At 39.6% G+C, this 22,999-nt stretch overlaps 1 protein-coding gene across 1 annotated transcript in view; it reads left to right on the forward strand.

Annotated features, from left to right (window-relative positions):
* Nucleotides 1–7,445: 7,445 nt before the first annotated feature.
* The window catches only part of GLB1L2 (galactosidase beta 1 like 2), a 71,990-nt gene continuing 56,436 nt past the window's right edge, over nt 7,446–22,999 (forward strand). The window contains exon 1 of the mRNA XM_072611633.1: nt 7,446–12,550. Coding sequence (XP_072467734.1) covers nt 12,519–12,550 — 32 coding nt within the window. The 5' untranslated portion in view covers nt 7,446–12,518. The remainder of the gene's footprint in view (nt 12,551–22,999) is intronic.

The following is a 22,999-nucleotide window of genomic DNA, read 5'->3' on the forward strand; positions in this document are numbered from 1 at the left end:
TTAGTTATTGTTTCTTTTGGGGCGGGGGGTTCCTGTTCCCTCTGCCTGATACATGAGAGAGCTCCTATACAATGCTCTTGTCCAGGATAGTGCAATGAGGTGAACCCCCATAATAAAGCTTTTCATAGATCATTGTTTCTCCTTCTATTCTAGGGGAAAATCCATGTTTTCCTAAAGGTAACAGGAAAAATGCCCTCATGATGTGGTCAAATTTTTGTCAAAAGCCTTGGCCATAAAGAGAGAAGGACCTACTTGTAAAGAAATATTTATAGCAGCTTTTTTTGTGGTGCCAAAAATTGGAAACTGAAGGGATGCCCATCAATTGGCGAATGATTGAACAGGTTGTGGCATATGATTGTGATGGAATATTACTGTGCTATAAGAAATGACAAGCAGGGTGCTTTCAGAAGAACCTGAAAAGACATATGTAAATTAATACAAAGTGAAGTGAGCAGAACCAGAAAAACATCATACACAGTAACAGCAATATTGCACCATGATCAAATGTGAATGACTTAGCTATTCTCAGCAGGGCAGCTAGGTGGTGCAGTGGATAGAGCACCAATGCAGGAGTCAGGAGGACCTGAGTTCAAATCTCACCTCAGACACTTGACACTCACTAGCTGTGTGACCTTGGGCAAGTCACTTAACTCCAATTGCCTCATCCTGGGTCATCCTGATGAATATCTGGTCACTGGATTCAGATGGCTCTGAAGTGAGCCATCTGAGGAGAAGTGAGGCTGGTGACCTGCACAGCCCTCCTTCACTCAAAACAAAGTCAAGTGCAAGTTATGTCATTATTTCTCTGATGGCATAGTCTTCAGCAACGAAGGACGAATACACACACAGCTATTCTCAATAGTATAATTATCCAAGGCATTTCCTAAGGATTCATGATGAAAAATGGCATCCATCTCCAAAGAAAGAACTGATGGAATCTGAATGCAGATCGAAGTATACTTTTTTCCTATTCTTTTTGTCTGTTTTCTTTAATAACATGACTAATACAGAAATATGTTTTGCGTGACTGCACATGTATAATCTATATCAAATTGCTTGCCTTCTCAATGAAGGGGGAGGAAAAGAGGGAGTTTAGGTTGGTTTTTTTTTTTTTGAAGGGAGAGAATTTGAAATTCAAAATTTTAAAAAATGAATGTTAAACGTTGTTTTTATATATCACTGGAAAAAATATTTAAAAACAAAAGCTTTGGCCATGTAAAAAGTCAGTAAAGAAAAGTCTATGTCATTTCACCTTAACTCATTGTTATGTGTAGAGCTAAGAGTTGATGTCTTCGCTAGAACATTCAAGTTTTGACACAAAGCCAGGATGCCTAGAGAAGAGCCAACAGAAATTGTCAAGGAGCATCTGGGTTCTACTCTCCCAACCTGAGGTTCTAGAAGCATTTTGATTCCTTTAGGCCACCTAGCATCTCTCCCTTCTTCAATAATATGTTGTACAGGACAGTTCATATGTGTTCCTCCTTACCTTCACAGTACTGGCCACAATTGATATAAAAAATGTGGGTGAACTTTTTACATCTCTCCATTTTATGCAGGTAAGGGGAATTCAAGGTCCAGGTTAGGACCTCACAAATCTAAATATCAGAGAATTTTTGGTAGACCTATGCACAATAGATAAAGAGTTTTCATATGAAGACCAAGCTTCTCCTTTGCCCTCAGTACTAGTCAGGGTTTCAAAACAATGACCTAGGAAAGAGGAGCTTTTAAGTTTCTCTCTCTTTGCCACTGGATCAACTTATAACTCCTCAGGTTCCCTAGCCCCCTCTCTGAGTGAAGAGGGCATTATATTTACTTGCAACACTAGAGGAAATGTAATTTCAGTAGGTTGGATTTGTAGAATATTCTGTACTTCAGTACAACTCCATTAGTTCCTTAGCCCCCAAAAACCCTGTTTCTAGGATCTAAATGGGTTTCCTAAGACCTGGGTTAAAGCTCTTAAATAGTCTTGGGTTAACCAATGCAATGGAGATTGTGAGAAGACAAGAACTATTTAGACCCCATTAATTTATTTTTAAAATATTTCTGCAGTTTAACAGCTATCTGAACAAATAAAAGTATATATACATATATATATATGGAAAATTTTGTATTCAAATAATCATGTACTCAGAAGTATTTACATTGTAAAAATGCATCTCTCTCTATATATACATCAAATATATATCTAGTGTATACACACATTGTATATATAGATGTATGTCTACAAAATAATGAATTTTAATTTCCCTCTGATGCCTTTTCCATTTGTAAATCTGTAAAGTTTTGTTGTTTCTTAAAATATAATCATATTCAATATATCTGTTGTTCTGCTTTCACCACTTCAGATTGTTGTTGTTCAGCTATGTCTGACTCTTTATGACCCCATTTTTTTTGCCAAAGATACTGGAGTGGTTTGTCATTTCCTTCTCCTGCTCATTTTATAGATGAGGAAACTGAGGCAAATGGGGTTGAGTGACTTGCCCAGGGTCACACAGCTAGGAAGTGTCTGAGGCTAGATTTGAACTCAGGAAGATGAGTCTTCCTGATTCCAGGCTCCATACTCTATTCATTGTGCCACCTAGCAGTCATACTTCAAATTACTTTATTTTTTTCATGTCTTTCAATTACTCATATTTGTCATTTTGATGGGAAAATCACATTCCATTACATTAACACATAATTTTGTTTAAATTCTCCCCTTTTATGTGACATTATGGTTCCCTTTCCAGCTTTTTGGTACAAAAAGTGAAGCAGGGTGTCACTGCTTTTGTATAGAGAGGCCCATTTTCCTTTATAAATTACTTTTTTTCAAAAGAGCCAAAGTACTGGGATCAAAAGGTTAACCTGTTGCATATAGCCACATTTCTCTCCAAAGAAATACTGCACTAATTTTATGTTGCTAGCAACACTGTGATAAGAGTGGTTCCTTCCCTAAACCCTTGCCTACAATGAATATTGTCCCTTTAAAATCTCTTTAATCCCGTCATTTTAAAATTAACATCTAAGTATGACAATTTGAAACTTATGAGGTGGGATTTCACAGCTGTTTCAACTTTAATATCTCTGATTATTAGAGAGTTTAAATGATTTTTTCCAATTGTTTATTTACAGAAATGTAATATGATGAAAAAATACAAAAGCCCTGGATTTGAAGTCAAAAGATCTGGGTTGGAAGCACATCTCTGCAACTTACACCTGACCTCTCTGGACCCGTTTCTTAATCTGTAAAATGACTGGCTTGAACCAGATCATACCCAAAGCCCCTTTTAGCTCTTTCTGATATTCTGGCTTGAGGAGATTTGATGGGACCCAGAAACCTCCACTGGGATTTCTGGCTAAGGTAAGATAAAGGTCAGGAATTGCTCTTGAGAGAGAGAAGAACATATAGATGTAGTGCTTTCAGAAACCTTCCTTCCATGATAGTCCATGAATAGGAAACTACCTGCTACAGTCAGATCTACCTCTGTGTTCCTTTAGCCTGAGCATGTGAACTTGCACTAATCTTTGAAAATAACCCTTTACCTCCCTGCCTCTTACCGGATTAATTAGTGATGTCTATCTGAACTATTCACCCTTGAGGAAGTTCAAAATCTACAGCTTAGAGATGAAAGTGAGCTTCTTCCAAAGGTGGGTTCTTGTCTCGTAACTAAACACGAGTGATTCTAAGATCAGACATTTATACCATGAAAAGACCATAGAGCTCTTTTAGCCCAAATCACTCCTTTTATAGTAGAAGGGGCTGAGATTCAGAGAAACTCAGTGACTTGATTAAAATCACATAGGTGGTTATGGCAAACTTGGGACATTTCTTGATTTCTAGGCTATTTTACCCCCTCATTACATCACACTGTGCCTCACTCTTGTACCAGTGTTGTAGCTGGGAAGCTGATACCCTGGAGGAGAGAAGGACATAACTCTGGAGTTAATACCAGAACTGGAACTATACATGGAAGCATTGTTCCCTCTTCTTTACTTCTCAGTTTTTCTCATAGGCTTCAATCTATGATGTGGAATCCAATCCAATATGAAGTCTTATTTCCTGCCTTTTTCCAGGGCACCTTGAAGGCTGGACCTTCCCCTTTGGATACCTTTCTAACCCTGGAGGTGAGTGAATTACATGTTTTGTCCAGGGCCTCTACCCTCCCACCCCAAAGGAGCTACATCCAATATGCATATTCTATCTCTTACTATGATATCCATTAACTCCAGGAATTTTTGCCTTTGAAGACAGACTTTTCCACAACTTGGACAGGGCCATATACCTGAGAGAGCCTTAGTGCAGCTTCTCTAGTTTGCCAAATGTTACAAAAAACTCACCAGTGTTGTCTACTAGCTAGACATTAGGACCTTCTGGAGGTCTCTAGGATAAAGTGTTTCCTTCTTCCTGAGGAGGGTTGGGATAGGTAAAGGAGGGAGAAATTCACAACTCAGCAGTTGCTCAAACATCTACTGGAAATGGCTGGGAACAATTCTCATTTGTATGATGCACAGGTGTAGTGGTTATTGGTCATTTGTTTCAGTCATGTCTAACTCTTTTTGAACCCATTTGGAGTTTTCTTGGCAAAGATACTGGAGTGGTTTACCATTTCCTTCTCTAGCTTGTTTTACCGATAACGAAATGGAGGCAAATAGGGTTAAGTGACTTGCCCAGGGTCACACAGCTAGTAAGTGTTTGAGGCCAGATCTGAATTCAGGAAGATGAGTCTTTCTGATTCTAGACCGGGAACTATTTTGCCACCTAGATGCCCCGGGGTATGGTGGTACCTGCTGAAGGAATATTTCATATCCCTTGAATAAAGTAAGTTCACTCTGTCCTTTTGGTGACCTCTCAAGGAATATAACATATGTGAGTTGGCCATGTATTAATGTTCCGGGAACGAGCCACTCCCGGAACACATACATAATACTTGGAAGATTTGGCTAATCCTCCCAGTATATGAATAATTAACTTATATCTTGTGGCCCCCGTATGATATCTCCTTGACGGATAAACACCTGTATTCCCATGGCCATGTGCCTGACCAGCTTGGAACAGTGTGCAGAGCTGTTGGCAAAAAGCCTTCTTTGTCTAGGTCCCTATAAACTCTCCTTGCTTAGTGTAAGTCCTGGGAATCTCACCCATGGAGAGGACGCTCTGCCTGGGACTACTTGCTCTCAATTCAGACCCTGAAAGCTGTATCCTGGGATTCCCCAGCTGAGAAAATTCAGGTGTTGGTGCTTCCCTGAATTGGTGATGTTTTTCTATTTCCTCTTATATCTATATTAATATTATTGTAATTATATCAGTATTAGGTTACATTAATTATTTCTGCTACGGCTCTAAACTGTTCATGCATTTGCCTTTTCTGTAAATCAATAAAATATCCAGCTTCTTCTTCTTAAATGTGTCTTATTGTAGGTACGAATCTGAACTATAAATTTCCTTAATCACACATTTTGGCGTCACGAACAGGATTCGCAGTACAATATGCCATTTTTGAAGAAGAATTTGACAAATAAAGTATTTGAACAAGATATTGTGGAGTGGGGAGATTTGCCCTACTCCTCAGTGGCAAAAGGACAGGACCCTGTGAAGACTGGGGTAGTAGACTTAAAACTGCAGAGCCCTTACAGGTGACTGCTTACCTACAAGAATCATCACCTTCTCTGCTCTTGGTAAACTTCACCTCTCTGTTTCAGTTGCAAAAATGTATTTTATCTCTGTTTGACCTGTTTTCTGATTTGTAAAAGTAAAGATAATGATGGTTGTTGTTATGGGATCAAAATGATAAAATGATTATAAGATTCTTAACATAATGACTGGTGTATAATTGTTAACTTTGAAATGGTTTTAATTACTAAAGGTAATAAGATCAATAATTTATGGAAATGTAAATAATACCACCTGAAGTTATTGTTGTGTTAAACTATATTTCTAAGATTGTATTTCTGAACTTCTCTTAGATTGTAAAAATTGAGTGACCACTCTAATTCAGAAATAATGTTAGACAGAGTGATTTTTAATCTGAATTTTGTTGAAACTAAAAGATGTTGGGAAAATTGTGTAAAACCAGCTATGTTACTTTATGAGTCCTGCTAACCTTGCCTTATAATGTTTTGTAATGGCCATTTAGAAAACCAGGTATTTTCACCTTTGCCTGATAAAGGTTATAGCTAAAACAATTTGGCTATCATGTATAAAAGTTGTAAGATTGTTAGCTAAGTTATTTGGAGTTACTGTTTTAATGCTAAGCCTAAAATTGTTAATTGATTACTGTGTATGGAAAGAAAAGAACTTGTTTGGCTTATGTAGTTCCTAAACAATGAATATGACTTTCTCAGAAGTTGTAATAGATAGAAAGAATTTTTAACAATTGGCTTTTACATCAGGACAAGTTCTAAATTTGAGAAGGAAAGATGTTAAATGGAATCCCTTGTGTATGTGAGTCCTGGTTGATCTTTATTACTTATTGCAACTCCATAAGAAAAAAAACCGTAACTGTATCTGGCTCTAAACTGTGGTTGGTGAAATTTGCTATTTAAGATAAAAGGCATTTGGGACCATACCTATTTTTGTTTTGAGTTTGAATTTGGGTGTAGTTGTTTGCATTAAATCAGTATCTGAGAGAAATGCCACAAGTTACTCAGAGGGAATGTGATCCTGTACTGTTAACAGGTGAAGTTTGTATTTGGAAAGGAAAGGCCAAGGAGACAATTCTAGCCTCAATCTAGGATTTTCCCCCTGGCTCAGTTTCCCCATTGTGTTCCTTTAAAAAGGAATGTTTCCCACCTGACTATTCCTGAGTCTGGCTATGAAAAGATACTGCATGATTGGAGAATTTCACTCATCTGAATTCAAACAGAATAAAGGATGTTTTATCCTGTCATATTTGGTAGGTCACATGTCCCTGCTTTTTTCCTTCTCTAGCAAATTTCTATGAACAGAGCAAGTAGTCAGTAAATGTGTGAGCCCTTTTGTGTAATCTTACTGGAAAATCAAATATGATTTCTTATCTAAAATTAGAACATGTGGAGAAATTTATGTAAACTGCTTAAGACTCATGTTAAGATGTTCCCATTGTTTAAAAGGATTTTAAAAGCAGTCATGTTTTTCTGTGATCAGTCTCTTGCTGTTACCAATGTGAGATTCCATTACAATACCTTTTTGACTAAAACATTTTGTAATATCTAGGAATTCTGCAATAACTAAGAATTTAGTTTGTAATACTTTGGGAATTCATATTACTTAAGGACATCTTTATAACAACTCAGCTTTAATGAACTTCAATTTTAAAGTTTAATTTTTGCTTCAAAGTAAAAAGAGAGTCATCACTTTAAAAAATTTCAACTAATTTTCTTTATAAAAGGTTAGTGACTCTCTTAACACCAGGATAAAATTTAAACTGTTTTTTTAAAAAGAAAAGGAAATACTTTTAGAAGAAATTTTTTTTTAAAAAGAAAAAAATCTCTCATGTAAGGCCTACTAAATTTTCATTTTCAAGATAATGTATTGCTAAATTAATATGTAATGATCTACAAAGCAGAAAAGATTTTGGTATTTTGATTTGAATTTGTAGTCATCCCATGGCCTAAGCAAGAGTTAAAATTAGTGTTTGAACTTATCATATGTAAGCAACAACAACAACTTAATTCTAAAGTTTCCCTTCCAGAGTGAATAATCAGAAAGAGATAAACAAGCCTGTGAAACAACGACGTACATCTACTCAGTTGTGAGCTTCAAGTTAGAAACCTCTTTTGTTTAAGGCAATACAGCTATACTAGTGAAGAGTAATAACTTGTGAGCTATCTTGTCTATGGTAGAAATATAAAGGAGAGTGAAGCCGTCTGAATAATGGGCTCAAGAGATTTTGAAAGATAAATAAAGGTTTGATTGAGAATACAGAAGGCAGATAAGGTTTGGGACAAATGGGGGTCATCCAAGTCCCTCCTGTCTCCAGACAGCTGCTCTGGGTACCTTTGTACCAGTCTCAGATGGTTTAAGTATGTTGAGAGAGTGTGGGGAAGTATTTTCAGGAGACAGAAAAGTGTTGTAACTTGATTTGATAATTAGTAGCCCTACCAGATTTGAGATGGCCCTACCTAAAGGATACCAACCCATATTTAACCCCTTCTGGTCATTTTTTGGCCTTTGTTTGCTTAATCTCCTTGCCAGTTTTGTCTCCTCCAGGTTTAGTTCCTTCCACTTGCAGATGACCGTTCTGGCTGTATATAACCCTCTGTCTGGAACCATTACACATCACTGTCTGGACCTGGATCATGTTCCTTATACTGACTGAAGAACCAAACCCCCGAATGGGACCTCTCAAGGCAGGGACAGCTCTACGTCCAATTTTAGCATGAAGCAGTTTCAGAATCTGAGACCTTCGTCCCTTACCTCAGAAAGATCTGGGGTCCCATCTGTTTAAGGGGGGAATGATGGGGTGCTTGGGTGCATGTACTTGGGCCCCAATTCTGGAATCACATTTTTCCCTAGCCTCAAAATACTGCCATTATAGGCAGATACTATCCTGATCAAGTTTAGCTGTTTTAGGAGTAGGTGTACTAGGAGGAGTAATTGACTCCAACTATGTTGGAGAAATTAAAATAATTTTGCAAAATTTGGATACTGAACCTTATCATACAACAAGGAGAGTTGCCCAACTAATTATTATCCCTTGCCTGAATCCTGAATGGGCCAAAGTTCATACACCAAAATCTTCTGATGCCAGGAGGGGAGGATTTGGTACTACCAGTATGACAATTGACTCAAAGGCATGGGTTAAAAATAAACCTACAGACTGGCCTAAGGCCGTGGAAATCATAGCTGAGGGAAAAAATAATACAGTGCTGGTTTGTTACTCAGGAGATGATACCTTATATGATGTTCCATTAATACATATGTTTCTATATGAATAAAGTGTTTTTTAGGGATATGGCTATTGCTGTACACCATCTCAGAAAATTTTGCCTGGACCCCAGGAGCACGACTGCACACAGGTGGCTCTCAAATAACCTTACAGTGGAGAAATTCTACCATCCCTGATAGGCGTTTTCAAGTGATGAAGGATCAGTTGAAGAATAGTAATTGTACAACCTGGGGCATTAACAACACGACTCACTATATTAATGTTAATAATAACATATCCTTCCCTGTATTACCAAATTGTGCCAGAATAAAAAGGGCCTGGTATGATACATTGCTTGGCGGGACAGGAACCGATTTGGGTATAGTAAATTCTATAGATCTTGAGACCCTGGCCAGCAGACTGCACAGTGCTAGACAGGATGTAGCTCAAGCACTTGCTGTTAATGCCAAATGGTTGCCCACAACGATCCTGCCCCATCAACGTACTTTAAAATACCAAGGCCAATTCCTACAGGTTTTTAATGACTCAACCTTAGCTTTAATAACTTTTAACACTAATGTTACAGCACTGTTTAACTGGACTCAATGTTCTTTACAGAATATGTATATTCTAATACAAAAGGAAAATGCACAACGTTTATTGTTGAGTGGAGACCCTGATCTTTGGAAAACTCTATTCCCTTCCTACCATTATTGGAAATCTCAGGAGCAAACTCAAGCTAAGTGCACCTCTATGTGGTGTACTGGGACTATGTATTACTATAATGTACAACATTGCACTACCATGTGTCAGTATCATGTAATTCCTTTTATATTGCATCATTACTTTGCTCTGTCACATTTATACGGAAATTACATCGATCAAGCTAATGTAACTCATACTTTAGAAGATTGCACTTTAACTAATAGTGGAATGGTGTATGGGATGATGACCAGACAGAAGGAGCCCTGTCTTCTCTCACTGTTGGGGGTGTAAGCTCAGTTCCATGTGGACAGTCTCGGACGGGTAAAGGTGAGGACTTCTAAAACCTTAGAGTTCTCATGAGGCCCCCCAGGAAACAGCAGGGAATTGAGGAGTGAGATCTCGTGTATTTCCGCCTCTTCCCGTGAGAACGTGATGGGAGAGAGCATCCCCGCCCTAGAGACTGGCCCGGATCTGGGCACACCTATTGTTATCTAACAGGCACGGTATTGAGGTGGAAACGATACGGCAGGAGAGCTTAAGTAGGGTCAGGAAAGCCCGAAGGCTCTCTTAGCGCTGAGGGGCCCTTAGAGGACAGAAGGCCCCTCTTCTCTCCTCTCTTCTTTCTTCCCTCTCCCCTCTTTCCCCACTTCCACTTCTGCTTTCATTCTCTTACTGTAAGATCTTTGCCTCCTTGGGAGATTCCCCTCTCTCCTAAGGAAGAGTTCCCCCTGCACATGTAACCAGGACCCTGAATAAAGCCTAACCCTTGTTCGACTCCGGAAAGTCTCTTCTCTCATACGTTTATCCGGTTTGGCCAGCCGAAGACCTGCGATAGGTAAGGTAAGACTCGGGTAGCCCTCAGGCCTCTAGGCCTGGCATCTCACACTCCTCTAAGCTATGTGATCTTGCTCTATATCCTATGTCCATTTCTCTCTGTTACATGAAGTATCTGTTCAATCTATCTGCCTCGTCTCTAACAATCAAACTGACTTGTATTCTGCAGGGCAAGTAGCCCCATTTGCTGGTTGTATACAACATGTGAGTTTTCTCCATAGGCAGAGTGATGATTTCTACTTTTCCCCTGACAGTGGATGATGTTATTTTGTCTTGGGTACCCAAACTATTACGTCTACCCTATGTGTGTTTATCTTTGGAACCTTTAATCTCTATTTTAAATTCTTCTGTTGAATTGCAGCAACTATTAGAAAAAAACCAAAGAGCGCTCAATAAACATCATATACAAACACTTAGAGTTGCAGGACAACTAGTTGAGGCCTCACACTTAGTAACCTCTGATACTAATCATCGTTGGTATGATTTTCTATTCAAATCCTCCACTGCGACTAAATACTTTAATGGCCTTGCTATTCCTATTTTGTTATTATTCCTATTACTACTGTTTTTATTTTGTTGTAATTGTTATGTGTATACTCAGATGAAATGGATATATACTAATTTTACTCCCTTGATTCAGTCACCTTAAGTCCTTCGTGACCTTAAGGCCAAATGAAGGAATATTTCATATCCCTTGAATAAAGTAAGTTCACTCTGTCCTTTTGGTGACCTCTCAAGGAATATAACATATGTGAGTTGGCCATGTATTAATGTTCCGGGAATGAGCCACTCCCGGAACACATACATAATACTTGGAAGATTTGGCTAATCCTCCCAGTATATGATTAATTAACTTATATCTTGTGGCCCCCGTATGATATCTCCTTGATGGACAAAACCTTTATTCCCATGGCCATGTGCCTGACTAGCTTGGAACAGTATGCAGAGCTGTTGGCAAAAAGCCTTCTTTGTCTAGGTCCCTATAAACTCTCCTTGCTTAGTGTAAGTCCTGGGAATCTCACCCATGGAGAGGACGCTCTGCCTGGGACTACTTGCTCCCAATTCAGACCCTGAAATTCAGACCCGGGATTCCCCAGCTGAGAAAATTCAGGTGTTGGTGCTTCCCTGAATTGGTGATGTTTTTCTATTTCCTCTTATATCTATATTAGTATTGCTATAATTATATTAGTACTAGGTTATATTAATTATTTCTGCTATAGCTCTAAACTTTTCATGCATTTGCCTTTTCTGTAAATCAATAAAATATCCAGCTTCTTCTCAAATATGTCTTATTGTAGGTGCGAATCTGAACCATAAATTTCCTTAATCACACACCTGCCTGTAATCCCTGATCCTGGGGAGGCTGAGACTGGAGAATCTCTTGAGTTGGGGAGTTCCAAGCTGCAGTGGGCTAAACCAATCAGTGTCCACATTAGATCTGTCATTAATATGGTGAGCCCCTGGAAACTGAGGAACATCAGATTGCCTTAGGAGGGGAATACTGGCCCATGTCAGAAAACTTTGAGCAGGTTAAAGCCCCTGTGCCAATCACAGAGGAGCTAGAGTTGTGAGTAACTCCTAGACTTACAAGCCTGACTAAGCTAGGGAGACCCAGCCTTAAAACAATGACAAGACCCAAATGGGATGATCTTGGATCCTTAGGGTACTATAGCCAGCATGTAATAGTGGATTCTTAGGGGGAAATATGGGCAAGTTGCCCCCTCACCCTGTGGTGTAGAGTGAAGATGATGATCTAACACAAGGCTTCCCACAGTCACAGTGGCATCATCACAAAACCTCAGAAAGAGGTCATATATTTCTCTGCTGTCTTTAAGCATAGGGGCAGCAGGACAATGCCTCCAAGTGATGTCCTAGATGTAGCCTTGCTATCCCTATCAGGGTCCTGGATGAAATAAGGGAGACATTTCCAATCATTTATTAAGCTCCTGTCATGTGCAGGGCACTATGCTTACCCGATGGGGACTCAAAGATTAAAAAAAAAGCCAGCCCCTACCCTCAGGCTTCTTAGAATACATATGTCTGTATCTCCTTTGATTCCTTTATCTCCTATGATCCTATCTCCCTGCCTGGTCTCTCTCAGGGATGGGTTAAGGGAGTGGTCTTCATCAATGGCCAGAACCTAGGACTTAGAACATGGCACCTGGCTGCACCCCGGAGACAATGAGGTGAGATCCCCCCCTTCCCTCCCTGCCCCCTATGCACTGCCTTATCTTTCCCCACCTCTGTGTTTTCCCCATTGGCAGGATAGATAAATCTAGGGCTAAGGCTCCCCACTAAGCTCCTTTGTGCTCTGCCCATCACAGGCTTTTAAAAAAAATACTACGGGTCCCTTACACAGGGTGAAGAACAGTGAGGAGCTGCACATAGGACTGATCCTGACTTAACTCTCTGTCTTATCTCATACACATAGGCACTGCTTCCTTGTTTTTTAATTACTCATCTCTCCTCTGCCCTGAAACTTAGGTTTTCCTTTCAGCCTATGCTTTTGTGCTATCAAAGAGCTCTCTTTTTAATGTTGTTAAGTCTCAGCCCATCTCTCCCTGACAGGTTGTCGCATTTGAGGAAATGAAGTCAGTTAAGGTCATCAAGTCCAAGGACATACCCTCCTTAGACCACAGCCATTTCTTTCCCTGAGCAGTTTAACTCCAGTTATTCAGGAACTTTTGGGTTGGGGGATCTTTTCTTTAGAGTAGGATCTTTTCTTTAGATTTCTGATAGGTCTGGCTATCCCTCTACAGTCTACAGAGTGTAAGGATTTTCCCAGCTTCCATCTCTAGGGAGGCTCCAGCCCCGCCCTGCCCCACCTCACAGCCAGAGCGTCCAGTCAAAGAGGAAGTACAACCGGGTGAACTGGTCTGAAGCTTTTGTGGCCAGTAGTCCCTTCTTTAGCGGGTTTTGTGGGGAATCGATCTCATGTTTACTTTGCTTGTTTGGAAGTGAATGGGAGAAATCTCTAAGGAGATTAGTGGGACTAAATCAAATTGCCCTATGGTAAGCTTCTCTGGGTCGCCAGACTAGATACCGAGACCAGTAAGCAAGGCAAAACTTATTTAGCAAGTTGAAGCCTTAGTTGTTTTTTTTTTTTAAATTGATTCATTGGAAGGTAAATATGTTCTTTATTTTATTTAGCCATAGCATGAATTCAGTTTTAACATACCCAGTTAGGCTCTGCCATTGTCTCAACAGGGAGTATTAAAACCCTATGAATTAACTCCCAACTTAAAGAAGTCAAATACCATTCATTGAGTACAGGGCATGGGAAAGGATGAGAAGCTTGTGGGGCACTCTGCTTTCACAGATGTCTGGTAGTCCTGAGGCTGGCAGAGTTCAGTTTGCAGGACACGATCTTTCTTCCTACTCCTCAAACTCTGGAGAAAGGAAGAGATATTCTAGAATGGGAGCAGAGAGGCTATAGCCACTTATCATCAGGGACAGTTGAACTCAGCCAGTTTCTGTGATCCCTGTTTTTGTAAGTCAGATACATATGTTTTCAGTTTCAATATAGGTATTATTTGTTGGGAGTGGAAATAAATCACAACCAAGGTTATCATGTAGCCTCTTTGTCCCTTGCAAGGAGATTTAGACTCTCAGGAAATGAATGCTGAACTAAAAATTTTCTACCAGAGGTTTCCATGTGTCTTCATGACTTCTGTCAACTTCTCTGACTCCTCAAATCAGTGGAGGTCCTTTCTCTGTCCTGCTTTTTGACTCACATGGGGAAGACGCCATCCTTGGTCTTCCATTTCTCTAGGGAATTGTTTTTGTCTTCTGTGATTATGATTTCATATTCTAGGGATTCAGGTTTGTTTGTTTGCTTTTGTTGTTGCTCAATTGTTTGAAATGCAATAAAATTCAGTGTTTGAGGTTTTCCCTGGATGGCATCCTGTCTTTTAACTTATTGAACATGTTGTAAAAAGGACCAGTTGATCTCTGAGGTGTCTTGGAGCTTTGAGATTCTGGGACTTAGAGCCGGATGAGATCTCGGCAACCACATAGTCCAATACTGTTAATTTACAGATGAGGAAACATAAGCCCGATGAAATCAAAATCATGCAAGAACTAACCATCTGAGATCATTCAAACCCAGGTCCTCTGACTCCAGTCAGTCTTTTTTTCCCCACTGTACTAGTCATATTACTGCAATTGTATCAGGAAAGAAGATAGGATAAGAAGGGCAGAGATTTTTCTAAAAGTCCAGATTAATGAGATCTGCATCAAGGACAAGACTTTGACCAGTCTGCAGGTTATCCAGGGCCCTCACTTCTCTTGGCCTGGCTGACCCCTGCTCCATGCTTTTCTTGGGCACTATGCTGCTCTTTGGCAGCTCTCCCAGGAGAGAAAAAAAGAGAGGGCAAGAAAATGACATCAGCAATATTCTTCCTAATCACTAGAGAAGGATGAAGTCTTTGACTAGAAAGAAGTCTTGCATTCTGTGGTATTCAATTCTCTGCCCTCACCCTGCTGTGTGTCAGCTCAGATAGCCAAGGGCTCTCTTGAGCAAAATTCCTTCATAGTGAAGAAACAGCAAGAAAAGCTATGAGAACCGAGTTGGGAGGCTCTGAGGGAAGCCATGGGGATAATTTTAGAAACATTAAGTCTGGAAAATGAAGACCCACAGCCCTAAGGATGGTAATCTCCACTCATGGAGCTTTTACCACGCCTCTTCTACCCAGCAATGAAAATGGAGAACAGCCATCTCTCAACTATATACGTTACGGATTACATATCGTAGGTAGTTAGGTGGATGGAGTGCTGGACCAGGAGTCAGGAAAACTCAAATTCCTGAGTTCAAATCTGACCTCAGACATTTACTAGATGTGTGACTCTAGGCAAGTCACTTCACCCTGTTTGCCTCAGTTTCTTCATCTGTAAAATGAGCTGGAGAAGGAAAAGGCAAACCACTCCAGAAAACCCTAAATGGAGTCACAAAGAGTCAGACATGACCGAAAGGACTGAACAACAAAAACGTGGTAGGCATACTTTTACCTCTTAGGGTGCCTTCCCTCTTGTTAACTAAGGCAAATGAGACTCAGTATCGGCCAAAGGTAAGCACGATTGTGAAAAAAACCTTGCTGCAAAAACAACCTTGCCCCATGCAGCTCACATGTCCAGTCCTTGCTGAAGCCCATGTGAATGATATTCTGTTCCACCAATTCCAGTCGAGAGTTGAGTGTCCCTGGAAGAGCTGTTTGGAGGAGCTGAGGAAGGGAAGTAGTGCTTTAAGGAACAGGGCACACAAAGCCCATCAGGCTGAGTCAATTATGAGACTGATGGCAAAACAGTTCTGTATTCTTCCTGCCTGCCCCTGACTCCCCAGGCCTAAGGGCAAAGGTGGGTGTTCTCTTGGCAGGAGAAGAACAAGGCAGTTAACAAGCAGAAGGAACTCTGTGAGCTGGTTTTACACAATGGTATGCTTCTGAACAGCTTCATTTGTGCTCAACTCTATTAAAAATGTATCAAGGGAGCTGGCTACTTAAAGTAATCCCACAATTTTTTTGTAAAACAAGGGATTTCTCTTTTTGCCCTAAGTTTTTGTAAGTTGGGCTTGCTTAAAGTAAGGAATACTACATTTTTTCATTGTGGAGAGATGGGAGGGTGGAGGACCATGAGCATGAAGTAAATTGCATATTCTGTCTTGGATTCAGTACAATATTCAGTGAAGCCAGGCCACATGCCAGGCACCATGCTGAACTCTGTGAGTTCAAAGACAAAAACTGCCCTTCTATCCTATTGGAACGATCATCTTCATTTGCAAAAGTTCATTATACTTTGTAATATTTTCAGACTTTATTTTGAAACCTGAAATAAGGGCACAAAAATTTTCCACGTTAACTCAGCAATGTTACTAATGCTCAAGAAAAAATACACAGAGAATGATGATGAATTTTTATTCAGTAAAAGCAGCATGGTGATAAGAAATATTATGATATTCTTGACAAAGACCAGTAAGACTATTTCAAATATACAGGTTTAGGAGGTACTTTCCTGTATCCTGAATATAGCTTTCCCAGTGGGAAAACCCTCACATTGCTCAGGAAGTTGAAACACAAGCCCCATTTCTTCTTCTAATCCTATTTCGAATGGTGCAGAACTTCTGGGGTGTTTCATCTGAGGTAGCTTTATAAATATTGTGGAATATTGCCTATTTCAAAATAGACAGAATCACCACCACTTTGGGGTTTCAGGACTTCCGGAAATCCAGAACCTCATTAAGGTGGCTATTTCCTCCGTTGGTGCAGAACATAGCCCTCTTCTGTTCTTGTCTCAGTCCTCTCATAGAGGGTCTACCAGACATTTTGGAACCTTTTCTCTAGACAAGGGGTTTTCTCTAGACGTTGGGGTCTATGGAACTTGATTTAAAAAATATTTTGATAACCATATTTCAGCATAATTTGTTTCCTTTGTAGTCTTAAGTATTTTATTTTATGCATTTAAAAGCATTCTTCTGAGAAGGAGTCACTAGAGTGCCAAAAGAATCCATGACACAAAGAAGACTACAAAACCTCTACTCTAGGCAGTGAGTAACACTGTGGCTAGACTTAGGCCCCCTTCCCTCAGAAGAACGGGGACAAACATGCATATGGAAACAGCTGGAATGACTGATAATAAAAAGAAAAAAGATGAACCAAAGGGATTTTATCAGTCTCATGCATATTTTTATCTAGCCTGCTTAGGCCTGGGGTGTTCAAAGGTGCTTGGGGTCCATTTCTCTTTTATTATAGGATCATAGATTTAGAGCTAACAGGCATGTGGAAAGGCTATATACTCTAGTTTTTTTCAATTTGCAAATGAAGAAACTGAACCCTAGAAAGATGAAGTGACTCACCCAAGGTGACACAGGAGAAGCCGCCAGCTCCCTTCATAGTCCTGAACATAAAACAATAGAAATCCCATCCTTCAGGAACCACCTTGGTCAGTGTGAGGTGCTGGGGGATTGGATCAGCTCCTGAATATGTACTGTATCAAGATGAAAGTACCCCCAGTGGCCACATCACAGAGAGGCATATATCCTCACGGAATCATCTGCTTAAAGTCAATAAATTCTACCTACTTAAAGTCTCTATTGGTATGAGCTCTGTGTTTCTTTGTTAAAACTTTCATATTATATATGTATATGTGTGTATATGTATGTGTATATATGTATATACACACATACACACATATGTATATGTGTGCATACACACACACTTATATATGTATATTTCCTTAAAGCATTTATACATCAGTACCTTTTGCTACAAGACCAGTCCATTTTCTTTTTTGAGCATGCATTTCTTTGATGAGCTCTTTTGTGATATATGATATATTTATGTGACACTTTGTACACACAAAATCATTGTTGTTTCTATACTTCAGCCTACGATCCTCACCAAGTATCTATCCATTGCAGGTAACCCAGAAGAGTCACCCAAATGGCCTTTGGAGATTTGCTGTTTTATGATTCACGGTCATCTATATAGCATCACTGGAGGAATATTAGGGTTAAAAAAAATTTTTTTGAGCATATCAGCAAGCAGTTGAATATTGCTGAAAGTGCCATGGAACTTCCCACATGCAATCCAATCGTTCTATTCAGATCTAGGCCCAGCTCCGCGTCCATTTGCACAGCCTGCCTAGCACATGCTAAGCACCAAATAATTGGTTGTTGTTATTGATGGATTAACTCAGCAGAATGTAGATAGTTGTAAATTAGCAGCCCACAGATGGTTTTGGAAGGCCCTGAGTCCCTAATCCCGGCGCTATAGGCACATCTTTAGCTTCTTAATATCTCTTACAGAGGTCAATCTTGCCTCCCAGTCCATTTCCTCTTCTTGAGGTATATTGTACAAGACTGCCCCAGCAGAGATTATAAGGAGGCTTCTCATCTAGCCCTCCTTTGAGGTAGAAAAAACTGCTCTGAGGGAGGCTGTGAGCAGGCAGACACAACTTTGACAAGGGGAACTTCCATGCTTCAAACCATCTAAAACAGGTCTACACAACCTGTGGCGCACAGCTTGCCAAAGCGTGGCTCGGAAAAATGTAGAGGATGTTTTCCTGTACATTTTTCATGGGTCACCCGAAATCCTTTAGTGGGCTGTGTGGTCTGAAAGCATTAAGTCCCTATTGTATGCCAAGTACTATGGGTAGTTTCTAGGGGTACAAAAACAAAACAGAAACCCAAACTCCCTGAACTCCTAATGGAGTTCAGGGAGTTGAGGCACAGGGTCATCTATACTGAATGGAACTGCCGTTCAGGACCAGTGGTAATAGACCACAAGAGAGCTGATTTTCATCTGATACTGCTTAACCTTAAGTAAAGGATTTTAGTTTTAGAATTACTTCTTTTGAGTCATTTCAAGAACCTTGGAATTAGAATCAAAGAACTAATTGATTGGTCCTTCAGGCTTATAGAACTTCCCAAATACATACCACAGTCTGGAAAACTGACATTCTTTATCTAGCTGACTTTTACTGTGTTGATCAATTGATTAAGTGATTTTTTAAGTGACTGTAGATCTTCCTGATAATTGGATGTATGGAGTGAGGGACTTTATGTACTGATTATTTGCCCTGATTGAACATAAGCTTGTCCAGGGTAAGAAAATGTTTAATTTTTGTCTTTTCTGTCCCAGGGTTGGCACAGTATGGGCACAGGGGAGATACTCAGGAAATGTTTGTGGATTACGCAGAGCCTTAGTCAATGTTTATTTAGTTGAACTGAATGGCTCAAAGAAGGGTTTTAAGATAGAGATGTGTGACCAAAACTCTGCACAGGGAAATTAGGATCTCCAAGATTTTTGCAGAGGACAGTAGGTGGCAGCAGCGAGCTGGTTTGTGGCACATGTTAATTTTCCTAATATCCTTTGAGATGGCTCAGGGACGAGAAAGTGAGGCTGGTGACCTTGCACAGCCCTCCCTCACTCAAAGTCAAGTGCAAGTTCATGTCATCATTTCTCTGATGTCTTCGAAAAAGAAGGATAAACACAACAACTCTAATATCCTCTAAGATATTTAGCCCAGGGTAGATTTGATCCTTCACAGCCTGGGGAAGTCAGAGGAAGTGGGGAGCAAGGAACTGAAGATATAATCCATCAGTATAAATAAGAAATCAAACCTGAATACAAGCTGTAGGAATCTGTATGTTGGAAGAAAATGTTTGGACAAAACCGTCTGATTATTATTTTATAGAAGTTTCTCTGAGAACCCAGCTGTGTTTGTTAAGGGGACAGCCGTATGTAGTACAAGTATATTCCCCTTTAAGATAATAAGCCAAACTGTTGGGTAGAGTCCTACTGTAACATTAAACTTTTTGTTGTTGTTGTTAAACTTAATTTGAGGAAAGTCCTTACATGCACCCACAGTATAGATAGCCACATACTCTGGGAGCAAGGTGTCAAGGAGGTGGGGGGGCATACTTTTAAAATATGATGTTTTATATAATTTTTCATAGCATACACAGTTTAATGTCATAAAATTCTGGCTTCTACTAGAGGCAGGTATTTATTTTGTGATAATCCAGTTTGCATGTTTTAAAGTAAAAGCTAAAAGATTTTGTATATATGTGTGTGCATGTATATATATGTGCATATGTATACACATCTATATGTATGTATATATAGTGTCTGTGTAATTATTTACATACACATATATGTATATATACGTGTGTGTGTGTGTACAATTTTTAAATGCCCAAGGTATACAAAACTTTGCCCTTGCTCTAGTTTTTCTAGGATGCTTGGGAGAGATGACTCTATATACTCCCTTAAGATAAGCAGCTGGAGCTGGCAAATGGAGCTGAGGCCACAGTTAATAATGAATGGAGATAGGTGCGAGGCAGTGGGGAAGGGTTCTCATGATTAGGACTCCAAAAATTTTTGACTAGTTGATGAGCCTGTGTGGTCTTGGGCAAGTCACTTGCCCTCCAAAGGATAGATTGTAACTGAGATGAACTCTTGCCTACTTGTCCTTGCCCTACTTTTTCCTTCTTTTGCTTCTGCCAGAGTTCAGTATAGCGTGTTATACAGTGAGGTGGACAATATTTCTCTTCTTAGGCTGTTGATGCTCAAGACAGAGCTATAAGCCCCAAGGGCTTTGCCTATATCTCAGGTAACCATTATTCAAGTCGAGGACTCCATGGTCTTTGAGATCCTGGATATTTTCTACTAGCAGCTCCAGTATTTCATCTATTGGAAGGTAGCCCTGAAGGCTACTCTTAGGAATGTACAATAATCCCTGGTTGGGGCAAGCATATTCCCATCTCTAGGCCAACACACTGGATATTAGAAGGAGTGAGGAAGGATATACTACATGAGAGTGTCTGCAGCTAGGGTTAAGGAACACACTTTAAAAAGAATCATCTCTGATAGAAGCATCCAAATTTGGGCCATCCTCTTTCCATTTACCAAAATGAATAGTCCAGATTCACATTTAGCCTCCCAGTTCCACTCCAAGGGCTTGACTTGCTTGTGACATTGATTGTAACAGTTTGTTGGATATAGATAACATGCTTTCCAAGCCAGGAAATTGTCCAGGCAGTAGGGGTGGACAGGAAGCTCTGGGCCTACTCAGCATTAAACGTAGTTGAAGGTTTCAGCAGTTCCTGGAGCAGCTGCTACTGAACAGACCCCTTCTTGGTTCAACGACCTCTAGCTTCAGCTTTAGTCTTTTATTTTGCTAAGGTCTAGGCCTTGGCAGTTATGTGGTTATTGACTGTGGCTCCTTAAACTGCTTATGGATTTGGGGGTAGACAGAAATCAAGAGGACATGTGGCAAGTATTTTGATTGGATAGAAAGAGAATCTGGAGTTTGAGGTAGAGATATATACTGTTCACAGACAGACAAAGAATTTATATTTTTGTGAATATTCATTCATTTAATTCAGATTGTTAGCATTATTGGTAAAAAGTTGGGTGAAATAGCTCCTAATAATTGCTTTCACTTCTTTTTCATTGATTGTGAATTCATTTAAAATTTTTGGTACTGATAAAAAAAATAAAAGTAGCTAATGGCTTATCTATTGTGTTATAGATATATAGATATATATTTTAAAACTCCTTGTTTAATTTATTAGTTTAATGGGTTTTTTTTAACTTCTATTTTGTTAAACTCTCCTTTGATTTTTAGGATTCCTGTTTTGTCATTTATTTGGGAGGGGATTCAATTTGTTGATGCCTAATTTTTGACCTGTTCTTTCTCGATCTTATTGAAAAAAGCATTTAAAGGTATACATTTTCCCTAAAGTACTACTTTGACTGTATCCCACAAATTTTGGTGTGTTGTTTCATTATTGTGATTATCATTAAGGAAATTATTGATTATTTCCATGATTTTGAACCACTCATTCTTTAGCATTACTTAATTTCCAATTAATTTTTAATCTTTGTTAAAAGGTTCTTTATTGAATGTAATTTTTATTATATTACGGATGATAAAAGATGCACTTCTGTTTTTCTACATTTGTGAGGCTTTAATGCCCTAATCCATAGTTAGGTTTTGCATGCAAAGAACATAAGCCAGGTGTGCCCTCGTGGGCCAGCACACCTGGCCTATGTTCTGTTCACATCTATGATTAAGATGATAAGGAAAAGAAGGTCTTACATAATTCTTTAGACTGGTCAGCCTGAAAGAGGAGGATAGGCAGTCTCAGGATGATTGATCTGAGATAACAGAATTTAGGCAATCTCCAGATCAGGCAGTCTAGTTCATTCAAGGCCACAGTAAACAAAGGCAGAAATACACTGAGTGAAGTGTGAATATTCCTAGGCAATAGTCAAAAGTAGTTTAGTGGTTTTCTCTGCCATAATAAGTATTATTATTATAGTAATATCTTACATTTCTCTTAAAAGGATTTTATTAGTGTCTTTTATTTTTATATCAGTTTCCCTTCCACATAATAGCTTCCTTTCTATAATGCTTTAAGGTTTGCAAAACGTTTTACATATGTTCTATTTGAGCCTCAAAACGATCCTGTGAGGTAGGTTGTGCAAGTATTATTATTCCTATTTGTTGTCATTGTTTGTCCTTCCTTCTTGAAGAGGACCATGACATCAGGAAGGTGACGAGAGGGCTGTGCAAAATCACCAGTGTCACTCTCTCCTTCGGAGCCATCTGGGTCCAGTGGCCAGATACAGACCAAGATGACAGAAGATGGCCCCGATGCAGAGGGATCTCTTGGCCTTTTTAAGCTAAGATCTTTCCCAGGTCTCAGTTTGACTGAGGCAACACCCATTCAGTGATTAAGCTAGGCTAGGTAAGAAATGAGGCAAAGGATGACCTTTGCCTCTAGTCCAGAAACCAAAAGTCAATCTGGGAGACGAAGACCCAGGGTTTCTGGCTAAAACAGAAACAATTGCTATTTACACTCACTCTAACATAAAGGAACAGATGATGTTCAGAGACAGGCTGAGCACCTTGTCTGTGCTAGTGAGTATTAGAAATAGGATGCAAACCTATGTCTTCCTTACTCCAAATCAAGCATGGTATCCACTATACTGCTTTATGTTTGTATATACCTATGTAACCTTTATCTAGCTGCACATGAAGCTAAGGTGAAAAATAAAGGAGAGGGTAATTATTCCCTCTTTTGACCTCCATCCTAAGAATTTGGGGAGAGTCACTCTTTCCCAATTCTACCC

Source organism: Notamacropus eugenii, chromosome 5 (genome assembly GCF_028372415.1).
Source record: "Notamacropus eugenii isolate mMacEug1 chromosome 5, mMacEug1.pri_v2, whole genome shotgun sequence".
In the NCBI taxonomy this organism is placed as follows: domain Eukaryota; kingdom Metazoa; phylum Chordata; class Mammalia; order Diprotodontia; family Macropodidae; genus Notamacropus; species Notamacropus eugenii.